Source organism: Panicum virgatum, chromosome 2K (assembly GCF_016808335.1).
Source record: "Panicum virgatum strain AP13 chromosome 2K, P.virgatum_v5, whole genome shotgun sequence".
Taxonomy (NCBI): Eukaryota; Viridiplantae; Streptophyta; class Magnoliopsida; order Poales; family Poaceae; genus Panicum; species Panicum virgatum.
The window spans coordinates 3,888,099-3,897,879 of record NC_053137.1 but is presented as its reverse complement, the minus strand read 5'-3'; the positions used below and the strand labels follow the sequence as shown (position 1 = coordinate 3,897,879).

Genomic DNA, 9,781 nt, shown 5'->3' with positions numbered 1-9,781 from the left:
AAAATTAATTTGTTGGAGCACTTTTTTATATATGTTGAAATTGAAAAAAAGGGATTTTCCTGTACGGTGAGAAGGAAGAAAGGGAAATCTTACTCCCACGTCCCGTCTTCCCAACCAACCCCACCGCCTCGCGGGCCCATGCTCCTCCGGGCCCACCTACCAGCCGCCTACGTGGCCGGCCCGCTACTCCGCGCCCGGGCCGATGCCATTTTTACCCGGCCCGTTCCTCTGGTTGTCTGTTCCTCTCTCGGCAGCTTTGGCCGCGAGTGAGAGAGCGAGCGGCCGCGTCGTCGTCTTCCTCGCGAATCCTCGTCGCGATCGCCGCTCAAATCCACACCAATTCGCGACGGCCGGGCTCCGATCCACCACCACCCCACCCCTCCCGCCGCGGGCCTGCGGCCGTTATCCCAAAGCCCTAGCGTGGGGGGCAGCGCCGGTCACCACCACCCGCGGAGGGCTCCTCCTGGGGGAAACGGCTGGCTCAAAAACCCCGCGCCCCCGCGGCGTAGGGGTTGCTGAAGCGGCCGCCGCTCCGGCTCCTGCCAATGGCACGGATCCAGCCTGTAAGTGTCTCCGGCGCCCCAGAGCTCGTGCGCTCGGGTTTTGCACGGGTGATTCTGCCGTTCTGAGGCTTTGGGGTTGCATGCTCGAATTGGCGGGTGCGGCTCGAATTGGGTTGTTCGATGGTGACTGGCGTGGGCGTGGTTCGTGGCTGCAGTTTGGGACGCTTCGAGGGTGTTTTTGCTTGGGTTTTTGCCGGTTTGGGGGAATCCAAGTGGATGCGCGAACGGCAAACCCAGTGGCTTCATGCGTGCTCTGCTTTTGGTGCGGGAGGCGAGCAGGGCAGGGTGGTGGTTGCTGAATTGCTCTGCTGTCTGCTTAGTGATCACCTTGCAGTGTCCAGCAGTTCACTGCCGTTGGTAACTCGGGCACATTTTTACCGCAACTGGCTGGCTGTTGGTGTGGCTGAGCGCAGAGGGGAATGGAATAGTTGCCAATCGTACTGCCCTTCCCGTCCTGCTACTGTCGCTGTTGGCTATTACCACTTCGCATCCTTCACCAGAGCTCGTCTGCTTTTCGTTATTACTACTTTATTACTGGGTAGTAACTGAATTGGTGTTTGATAACCAAAAGGTGGATGCTACCGGCTAATAAATTTGAGAACAGTGACGCGTTTGAAATTTCGACCAACTAGAGTTGTACGTCCCTTAATGTATTCAGCATCGGGCTGTACATTTTGGGTGTTTTGCTGAAGAGTGTAGCATAGATGAGGTTTCTTTCTTTCTTTTTCCTCTGGTTTAAATACCTTTAGTATATGGTAACATGCCTATCTGACACCTGCATCTTGATAATAAGATCAGCTTGAGGCATCGTTCTATCATCGACATTTTCCTAAGCCCATTTGACATTTTGAGCATTGTTGAGTGGATAGCGTTCATGATGAATACGTGTGTCCTGCATATTTACCTCTGGCAGATATACTGTATTTGTACTATCAGTAACTAAGCTTTTAACCAAGACAGAAACTTGCTTGGTTAAGTTGCTAGTCTCATTTCCTAGAAATTAAGCATCTCTTGTTTTCATAAAAGCCATCGAGTTTATTTGCATCAATTGTAAATTCCTACTGCAGCAACTAATTGGCGTTCTGAGTTTCCCATCAGCTGCTTAATCTTTCTTATACAAAAAATACTGCAGGTTCTGGATGAAAGAATGGATCCATTTCTTGGTAGATTGACTAGACCAACCACCATCGACCAATCATGGTGTACTGCTCAGAGTGGCATGTCCTTGTTCAATGGGCCTTTCCCTGACTCTAGGATTTCTTCTTCAGAGCTTCACAACAGTTTTATCGAGTTCGAGGACGCAACTGAACCATCTGATGTTTCAAACAGCTTTGAACCATTTGCGTCTGTAGTGGCAAGGTTGCGTCAACACCTTCTGGATGCAAATGTTGAAGTTACTTATACAGAGTACTTAGATTTGATGAAAGTAGAAGTTGATCAGCGGCTTAATAAGCTCACTGAGGATATAAGGGTCTTCAAAAGCTATAGCTTGACCCATAAATATGATGCAAATGGTTCATGCTCTACAGCTTGCCATGTTGGTAAGCTAACTGAGATAGATGAGGGGTTCAACAGCTTGAAGGTGCTGCTGGTTTTGGTGTTCCAACAAATTAGAGAGATGCTCACATTAGTCAATGCTTCAATTCGTGATCTTCAGTGGGAACATGAATTACAGTTAGAGGTTACTGGAATTATTATTGGAGACTGCATTAGAGGTCTTCAGGACGAGCTAGAGAGGAAGTTGTATGAGCAAAGTTCCATAGTGAGGAGTCTAAGGAAAAACTGGCAGGAAACTGTGGCTCAGTGTGCTTCCATCCGTGAAGACCTGATTGTTATTTCTGATATACTATTACCTTCAGAAGAGGAACCCCAAATTCCCCTTTGTAGGCATGAAAGTTTGGGTAGCTGGAGCGACAAATGGAAATTAAGCTTTTTCAGAAAGAGAACACATCAGGATCACTCTCTATCTTCCTCAGAGCAAAACCAGAATTCTGCGACACAGAAATCTATAAGTCCCAGTGAAGTTATTTCAGAAAAATCTGATTTCCGGCATCTGAAGGGTATGAATAGACAAGCAATGATTAACTACTTCAGATCTGAGATCAGCAAATTAAAAAGGCTGCATGAGTTGGATCTGCAAGAGAAAACAGAAGAGCTGTTCAAATTCAAACGAGAGAAATGGTCGTTGGCTCTTAAGTATGATGTCGAGTTCGAGCCTCTAAGGAAGAAACTCCCTGAGGTCATTTCAAGATTTGACCAAATCATGTCCAATGGAGTGGCAGCACCTGCAACCTGCAGTACTAGTGATGCACTTGATGAAAGAAGCAGATTGAATAGTAGAATTGATTCACTATACCGTGACAACCAGCATCTTCGGTGTTTGCTTGCCGAGAAGACGAAGAATGCTCAGGAATTATCACGCCAGATATCTGATGCCAGCAGGAAAATGTCACTTCAATATTCTCTAGAAAAACAACATTTGAGGCAAATCAACAACAGCGAAGAAGAGTATGAGGATCTTTATGTCGAAAGCACTATCAGAGATGAAATTTACCAAACTGTTATAAGAAAATTGGTTGATAATCATAGGAACATCTTGGAGGATACTACCCGAAAATTTCATGTAAAACTGTCCTCATATGAAGCTGCACTCTCAGAAAAGGACAAGGCGTTGTGTTTATCTAATGAAGAAAATCAAAAGCTAAAGGAAAAGCTGTCAACACTAGAAAAGGAGCATTTTATCCAGAAGCAAGATCCAAATCTAAACAAGGAAGAGAGTGAGGAAATGATACTTCGTGATATTGAGATGGAGCCTCATGTGGCACCACGAAGACCATATGAGATTTCTGATCAGGATATGCCATATGAGGAGCTCATCAAGCTGAATCAGACTTTAGAGGTTGCCTCAACCACCTTAAAAGAAGTTGAAACAAAAACGTTAGATTACAGTGATATCCTAGGTAAAAGAGAGCAAGAAGAGCAGCTAGATTGCATTCTGGTATCAATCATGGATCTATCAAAAGAATTTGTGGAGATTGAACATAAAATGTCAGAAGATATAAAAGGAAATGAGAAAAAGTATGTGCGTCTATCTTCGTAATCTCAATCTCTCCCTGAACATAAATCGATACATTTCAGCATGTCCTTTTTTTTTCTATGATTGAGTGGTATGCTTAATGATTTTTTAGAACCCAACAGCACCTTTTGTTTGTGGCAAATTGGATGCAAAATAATGTTTGTAAAAATACTTGCTATGAGTATATTTGTAATATAAAATTTCTTAGCTATAATGGTCCATAGTCATTGTGAAATAATCCATTCCATTGATGCAAGCACAAACTGATAAGAGTTGTTGAATTCAGGACAGAAATCCTTAATGATAGATGCAACCATATGGTACAACAAGCCATTGTACTGACAAAGAAAGGTCTATGGTACAAGCAAATGATTGACACAAGACGTTCTGAGCTTCAAAAGGCAGAATCTGAGGTGTGTTTTCTGAGTCTGCTCAAATCATATATTTCTTCGCGCTTCTTAATTTTTTGCTTACAGTTCAGAAAAAATGATTTCTCTCTGTTGTAATGGTGCATGCAAACATTCAAGGGTATTTACTGAAGGTTCATGATCATTTATGTGTCAAACAACTGCATTTAGGAGTTAGGACTCAGGACTGCATACTGTTATTATCTCGTAGACATTTTGTTCACATTATAAAGTAATTCTCATAGATGTCTATTCAGAATGTGAATGTTCTTTATATTTTTAGTGAGCTTGGAAATTACAAATTGACAAGGAAAATATTGTAAATTAGACATTTCTGGTAGCATGCAAATGAGACACTACTGATATGAACCTCTTCTACTTTAGTATTTATTCGTGACAGGTTTTTAGAGTATGCTTCTATTTGACACTACAACTTCCAAATCCCTTTTTGCAACCTCTTTAACTGTTTTTTTTTCTGTTTTACTCAGGTAGATATTTTGGGAAACAAGGTCAATGCACTCTTAAGCCTTGTTCAAAAGATATATGTAACTCTCGAGCACTACTCTTCTGTTTTCCAGCATCATCCTGTGGTAATTATCTCAAGTTCCCAGTGTTAATTTTTCCTGTCTTACCTAGTTCTTAATCATTCTACACCTTGAGCTGGTGCTTCTTTACATGTGAATTGTCTTTTTTTATTATAAAAAGTTGTAAATATGAATTTTCTGTTCATAATAAAATGCTTGTACATGGTCCCTTACGATGAATCATTGATAGCCAGAACGGTAATTCATAACTAATGCTGTGTATGCAGCTACTGGATGCTTTCTTGAAGACATGCAAGCTTGTTGCAGGTATAAGAAGCAGGCAAAAAGAGGAATTGCAAGATACAACATAACTTGGAGAAGCTAGGTAAGCTGGCATTTTGTTTAACAATCATAGAAGCAAGGCTCCATCGTAATTCGTTGGATTTCTGATATTGCTAAATATTGACCGTGAATTGTTGTGATGTTAACTGTTGGACTGAGGATAAAAGCCCCGACCCCTCCCACTATAACACCTGGGTTTTATGGTAGGATTGGCTAGGTGGGGCGCGCTAACTTGGTATCAGAGCCGAGGTCCTGGGTTCGATCCCTCCCGGCCACGCATTTCCGCTGCGCGATTTCCCTGGCTGCGTTCGCTGAGACCGAAGTGCTGAGACCGGACAGGTGGCACAGCCCCACGGCTCGCCCGGCTCGCACGCAGTAGGGGGAATGTTGGACTGAGGATAAAAGCCCCCACCCCTCCCACTATAACACCTGGGTTTTATGGTAGGGTTGGCTAGGTGGGGCGCGCTAACTTTAACTCCTATATTTCTTATCACATTAATACTCTGTAACTCTTCTTTTGCTAAAATTTATCATAATGTTAGATTCTATTTATTCATCTCGCACCATCAGTACCTAACTTAGACAAAAACAAAAGGAATTAATCGTAATCACCTAGTACACATTGTGTTATCATCTCCTTATTGGATTTCTCCATCAGGAATATGCATTGATCTCAAAACGGACGTGGATATGTGACTTGCGCCCTAGCAATCTTCAATACTATGCTTTGTTTTTCATGTTTTCTTAGAACAGATTATTTTTATGAAATTCTGTTGAGTGGTTCTTACTGCTGATTAACATTTGTTTCTTACAGAAAATTTAGGCCCAGAATTAGTTGAGAGTGGCTTAAGAACCACTAGAGAGGTATTAATTTCCTAATGGAGGAACAGCATACTGTCACAAGACTACGAAATTGATCCATCGCCAAATGGACCCTGCAAATCTGCAGCCACAATGAAGTTAAGGTGGTCAGTTGCACTGAATTTTGAAACCTAAGGGTATGAATGTCAAGGCAATTGCACTGCAATATATTTCTAAATTGTAGTAATGTGTTTGTCTAAACATCATTTGGTAATGGATGCAGCTGTACCTTCACTGCTCTCTCCGCTGAGGATTTGTTAGATTCATGTCCTATATGGTGTATATAGAAGTGAATACACCTTCTAATGTACGAATTATGATAGTTCAGTTCATAAACTTCAAGAGTGATACCATTTTGTCAGCAGCATGTATAGAAATGATTTCGCTCTTATACAAGCTATAGTTGTATTGTAAGCATTCACTACTTCAAGGTACCTTTACTAGATTATAGTTATTTTTTCTCATTATAAATTTTATAGTCCTGATTTGTACTAATGGTCTTATGAACGTCTATATGATATTCTTATGTACTACATTTGTTCATTTATGTACTACATTTGTTCACTTTTCAAGGAAGCAAATACTTTTCCAGGGCAATAAATTTTTATTTTGGATACAGAGTTATCTCAACTGGCCTCATCCAAAATTATGACATAAATTACATTTATTTCTCAAAAATTATTGAAATTCCATGGTGATTGAGTAAGTGAGTATCTGAGTGATGTATTCATGGCTGACTGCTATAGCTACTATGTTCATTGCTTGGTTGTTTGCATGAGCAGCAGATGACTGAAATTGTGGTAAGTGCAGTTGCTTTGCTTATCGCTATCTTCTAGAGCATCATATTTCTGGGCATGCTTGCTATCACAGTTTCCAAATTTTACTGGAGCAAAGTCTCCCATAAGCACATAATGTTCTTTCTGTCACTCCTAATATGTCAAAGAAACTCCCATTAAACCAGATTTCGTGGTAAAATTTTCTTATCTTGACAAGGTTACAACCTTTTCATGCAATCTGTTACAGCAAATGGAAAATGCTAGGTGAAGGTTTGACGCTAACATAATATACAATAATGTGTAGAAAGTTTCATTATTGAACATTTCTAATATCGCCATCTAATTCGCTTGCTATAGCATTCCATGCTAATAATGCTGCACCAACTGCTGGCTCCACCTGCAGGTACAATCAGATATGAGTTCATGGATATTGACTTACGAAATTTCATAGTAGGGTCTGAAGATGTGTCAGTTTGTAAACTGTGTTTATTAGGTACTTTTCAAGCATATAGCCATATACACAGCACAAATTTTGCTTCCCCGTGTCAATAAAATCTTCTCCTACATATTTGGTATTTGTTTCCAGTGTTCAGCTACTTATTTTTTGAAGATTGCATAATCTGAAGAATGTTTCTTAGATTCAATGCTCACCTTAGGGTGTATTGGATAAGCACCTGGGTAATGTTTTGTAACACAATCTATCACTTCTTTTCCAATGTCCCACCTCTTGTTTGCCTCAAGGACTTTGCCAACCATAACAAGTGGAAATGGATGTTTGCCATCTGCGAAGGTGAAACATATTAAGAAATTTCTTCTATGAAGTAGTCTCATAAATGGATAAATGCAACTTTGAGGGTTACTCTTGTTTAGTTTCATGTGACCAATGCTTTCTTTCCCAAAAGTCTTCTTTTTATGCTTTAGAAAACTCTAAGCATTCTTTTTGTACATGCTTTAGAAAACTCTAAGCATTCTTTTTATACATGTATCCAGGAAGATAATCAGAGTATTATAGGGTTACCTTCACCACCAAGTTCAAGCCTTTGCACTACAGCTTTGACACTGGAAGCTAGTTCACCAACTGAATTGTGTAGGATCTTGTTTGCCACCTCATCACCACTCTCAGCAGATTCTACCACAACTGGAAGAAGGTCAGCAATCCGAGCCCACGATTGGTCTTCATATGTCCATCTGTCATTGGAAGAATGAACAGGTAAGTAGAAGCTGTCATTTATGCTTAATTGGCAACACAGACACTATTGTAACTTGACAAGTTCTTGTTGACTTGACCAAACCTAAGCCACTGAATCACCTCACTTGTTTATGAATATACTTCTTTACGTAAAGTAGGACCAGTAAGTAGTCAAAATAAATTAACCTATTAATTCATCTTTTGAAAATACCCCATAGGTAGATGATGTAATTCAGGCAGTGTTTAAGTTGACCCATTTCAATTTACTGAACAAACTATGCTAGTGAAGTATGCACTTTCCACATGAAGTGAAACTAATAAATCATAAACTACTGAGCCGAATTGGATTACCCTATCAATTCGTCTGGTGATGCCAGCCCAAGAAAATCAAGGATGTTGTTTGTAAGCACCGTTTCAGGACCCCTGCCATCATAAGCTCTGACCACCGCTGTCATTGCCTGTGCAGAAATCCCATACCCACTGCATATGAAATGCCACATAAACCGGTTAAACAAATTCACCAGCAGCAGCCACGCAGAGTAGATAGTTATGAATCAGCTTCCACAAACTCAGTTCTCTTGTATTAATGTTACTGTCATAAGCATAAGAAAACGTAGTCCTCTTGACTAACCTGCCCCAGTCACCTAGAACCGGCCCTGCACCTGCTGCTCGGGCTTCCCTGCCATCGCTGGTGAACCCATAAGCTATCGTCCCTGTCCCTGCGATCAGCACGCACCCGTGGAGCTTGCCCATGGTTCCACTTGCTAATGCTGCCACCGCGTCGTTCTCGACAAACAGCTTGACATGGCTTGGGAAAATCTCCCTGGAAAAGAAGTGTGGTCAAATCAGTTTCAGAGTTACTACTGAAGCAAGGTTGCAGTTTTCAGCTGACAACTGACTGAATTAGCTTCGTTAGACTGCACATAAATGCTGGAGCTGGACAGACCTGAGCCAATCCAGCATTCTCTGCTGATCGATTGGATGGTTGACGCCTGCTACGGCCAAGCAGACGGCGCACACGTTTGATCGTCTTCGGCGTGCCTTGAGCAGCGCCTGCGACATCACTCTCTCCAGGGTCTCCCTTGCTCTGTCCTCTGAACAATCGAAACAAGAAAAAAGAAACAGCAACCTATTTTAACCAGCAAAGAAACTTCCACCGAATTGCTCACTGGTTTATCACCACAATCATTGATCATCGGTGCAGGATACGATCCTTGGGTGAGTGCAGATGCTGTTACCTCCGACGGAGTTGTGGTTGGAGCATCCCGCGACGGTGCGTGAGAGCACAGGCAGCGGGTCGTTGAAGGGCATGGCGGCAGGGATGCAGACGCAGACGGTGTTGCTGGCGCCGCCGTCGACGCCGAGGATGACGCTGCCCATGCGCGGGCTCTGGCACTCCTCCGCGTCCCACATGTCCCGTCCCGTGTGCCGCTGCATCCTGATCAGCTAACACTCCACTCCCGCGGACACTAGAAGGAGAAGGACACCCTGCCTGAGGTGAGCTTCTCCCTGAGGAAGACGAAGAAGAAGAGGAAGAGGAATCTTCTCCGGCCACTAACTCCTAGTCTGCAGCTGAGGTGAGCTTCGCTCCATATATATGTACGTATTAGGGATGTCTAGTCGAGGCGAAAGGGACGGGGAGGAAGACGACGGAGGAATTCGGAGGGCGGTTGTCCGCACGCGCGGTCAATGGCGCGACGGCCGAGTTGTTTACTTGGTTTCGCCGGAGGCCTCTCCGGTTCCAACCTTTTTGCGTTTGTTTGCTTGTCTGGCCGCTTGGTGAGAGCAAGAGAAATGTCTCTGTTTCTTCACGGCTACGGCTGCTGAGCCGTATTACTGCCGGTCCGGGATACGTGCGCTGATGATGTTACTGACGGCAGTGGTAAGAACTGAGCCGTGCACAACTGCACATTTCTTGTTTTTTACTGAGCGCATTTGTGGGTATCTATATCTGCTGCAAGTTTTGGACTCTGCGCGTTGGATATCACAAGGAATGAAGCAACTAGGTGTCGCAGACAAGTCCATGGTAGAAACCGACATCAA

The 9,781-nt window shown here is 42.9% G+C and overlaps 2 protein-coding genes across 5 annotated transcripts; one reads left to right on the top strand and one right to left on the bottom strand.

Moving 5' to 3' along the window:
- The first annotated feature begins 217 nt into the window (after positions 1-217).
- Positions 218-6,345, top strand: LOC120661728 (WPP domain-associated protein-like). 3 transcript variants are annotated; one of them, XR_005670032.1, is made up of 7 exons: positions 223-563; positions 1,696-3,641; positions 3,926-4,052; positions 4,535-4,636; positions 4,858-4,955; positions 5,727-5,910; positions 5,997-6,345. XR_005670032.1 is itself a non-coding variant. In XM_039940654.1 (6 exons), the coding sequence occupies exons 1-5, from the start codon at positions 546-548 to the stop codon at positions 4,939-4,941; spliced, it is 2,277 nt and encodes a 758-aa protein (XP_039796588.1). In that variant the 5' UTR covers positions 218-545; the 3' UTR covers positions 4,942-4,955; positions 5,727-6,345. The 3 variants fall into 3 exon arrangements, 1 of the variants encoding a protein (XP_039796588.1); XM_039940654.1 differs by having other exon boundaries at positions 218-563; positions 5,727-6,345; XR_005670036.1 differs by having other exon boundaries at positions 249-563; positions 3,931-4,052; positions 5,727-6,303.
- Positions 6,346-6,708: 363 nt separating this feature from the next.
- On the bottom strand, positions 6,709-9,314 carry LOC120661744 (N-acetyl-D-glucosamine kinase-like). Of its 2 annotated transcripts, none has more exons than XM_039940678.1 (7): positions 8,977-9,314; positions 8,685-8,832; positions 8,370-8,561; positions 8,090-8,218; positions 7,568-7,737; positions 7,201-7,331; positions 6,709-7,110 (listed from the first exon to the last, which is right to left on the bottom strand). In XM_039940678.1, the coding sequence occupies exons 1-7, from the start codon at positions 9,173-9,175 to the stop codon at positions 7,039-7,041; spliced, it is 1,041 nt and encodes a 346-aa protein (XP_039796612.1). In that variant the 5' UTR covers positions 9,176-9,314; the 3' UTR covers positions 6,709-7,038. The 2 variants fall into 2 exon arrangements, with proteins under 2 accessions (XP_039796612.1, XP_039796603.1); XM_039940669.1 differs by having other exon boundaries at positions 6,709-6,946.
- Positions 9,315-9,781: the final 467 nt, after the last annotated feature.

Coding starts and splice junctions, on each gene's coding strand:
- LOC120661744 (XM_039940669.1), bottom strand. CDS start 9,175: ATGCAGCGGCACACGGGACGGGACATGTGGGACGCGGAGGAGTGCCAG. Junction 7,738..8,089: donor TCACCAGACGAATTGATAGG/GTAATCCAATTC, acceptor TTCCAATGACAG/ATGGACATATGAAGACCAAT. Junction 6,947..7,200: donor CTTATCCAATACACCCTAAG/GTGAGCATTGAA, acceptor TTGTACCTGCAG/GTGGAGCCAGCAGTTGGTGC.
- LOC120661728 (XM_039940654.1), top strand. Junction 4,053..4,534: donor TTCAAAAGGCAGAATCTGAG/GTGTGTTTTCTG, acceptor TGTTTTACTCAG/GTAGATATTTTGGGAAACAA. Junction 4,637..4,857: donor TTTTCCAGCATCATCCTGTG/GTAATTATCTCA, acceptor CTGTGTATGCAG/CTACTGGATGCTTTCTTGAA.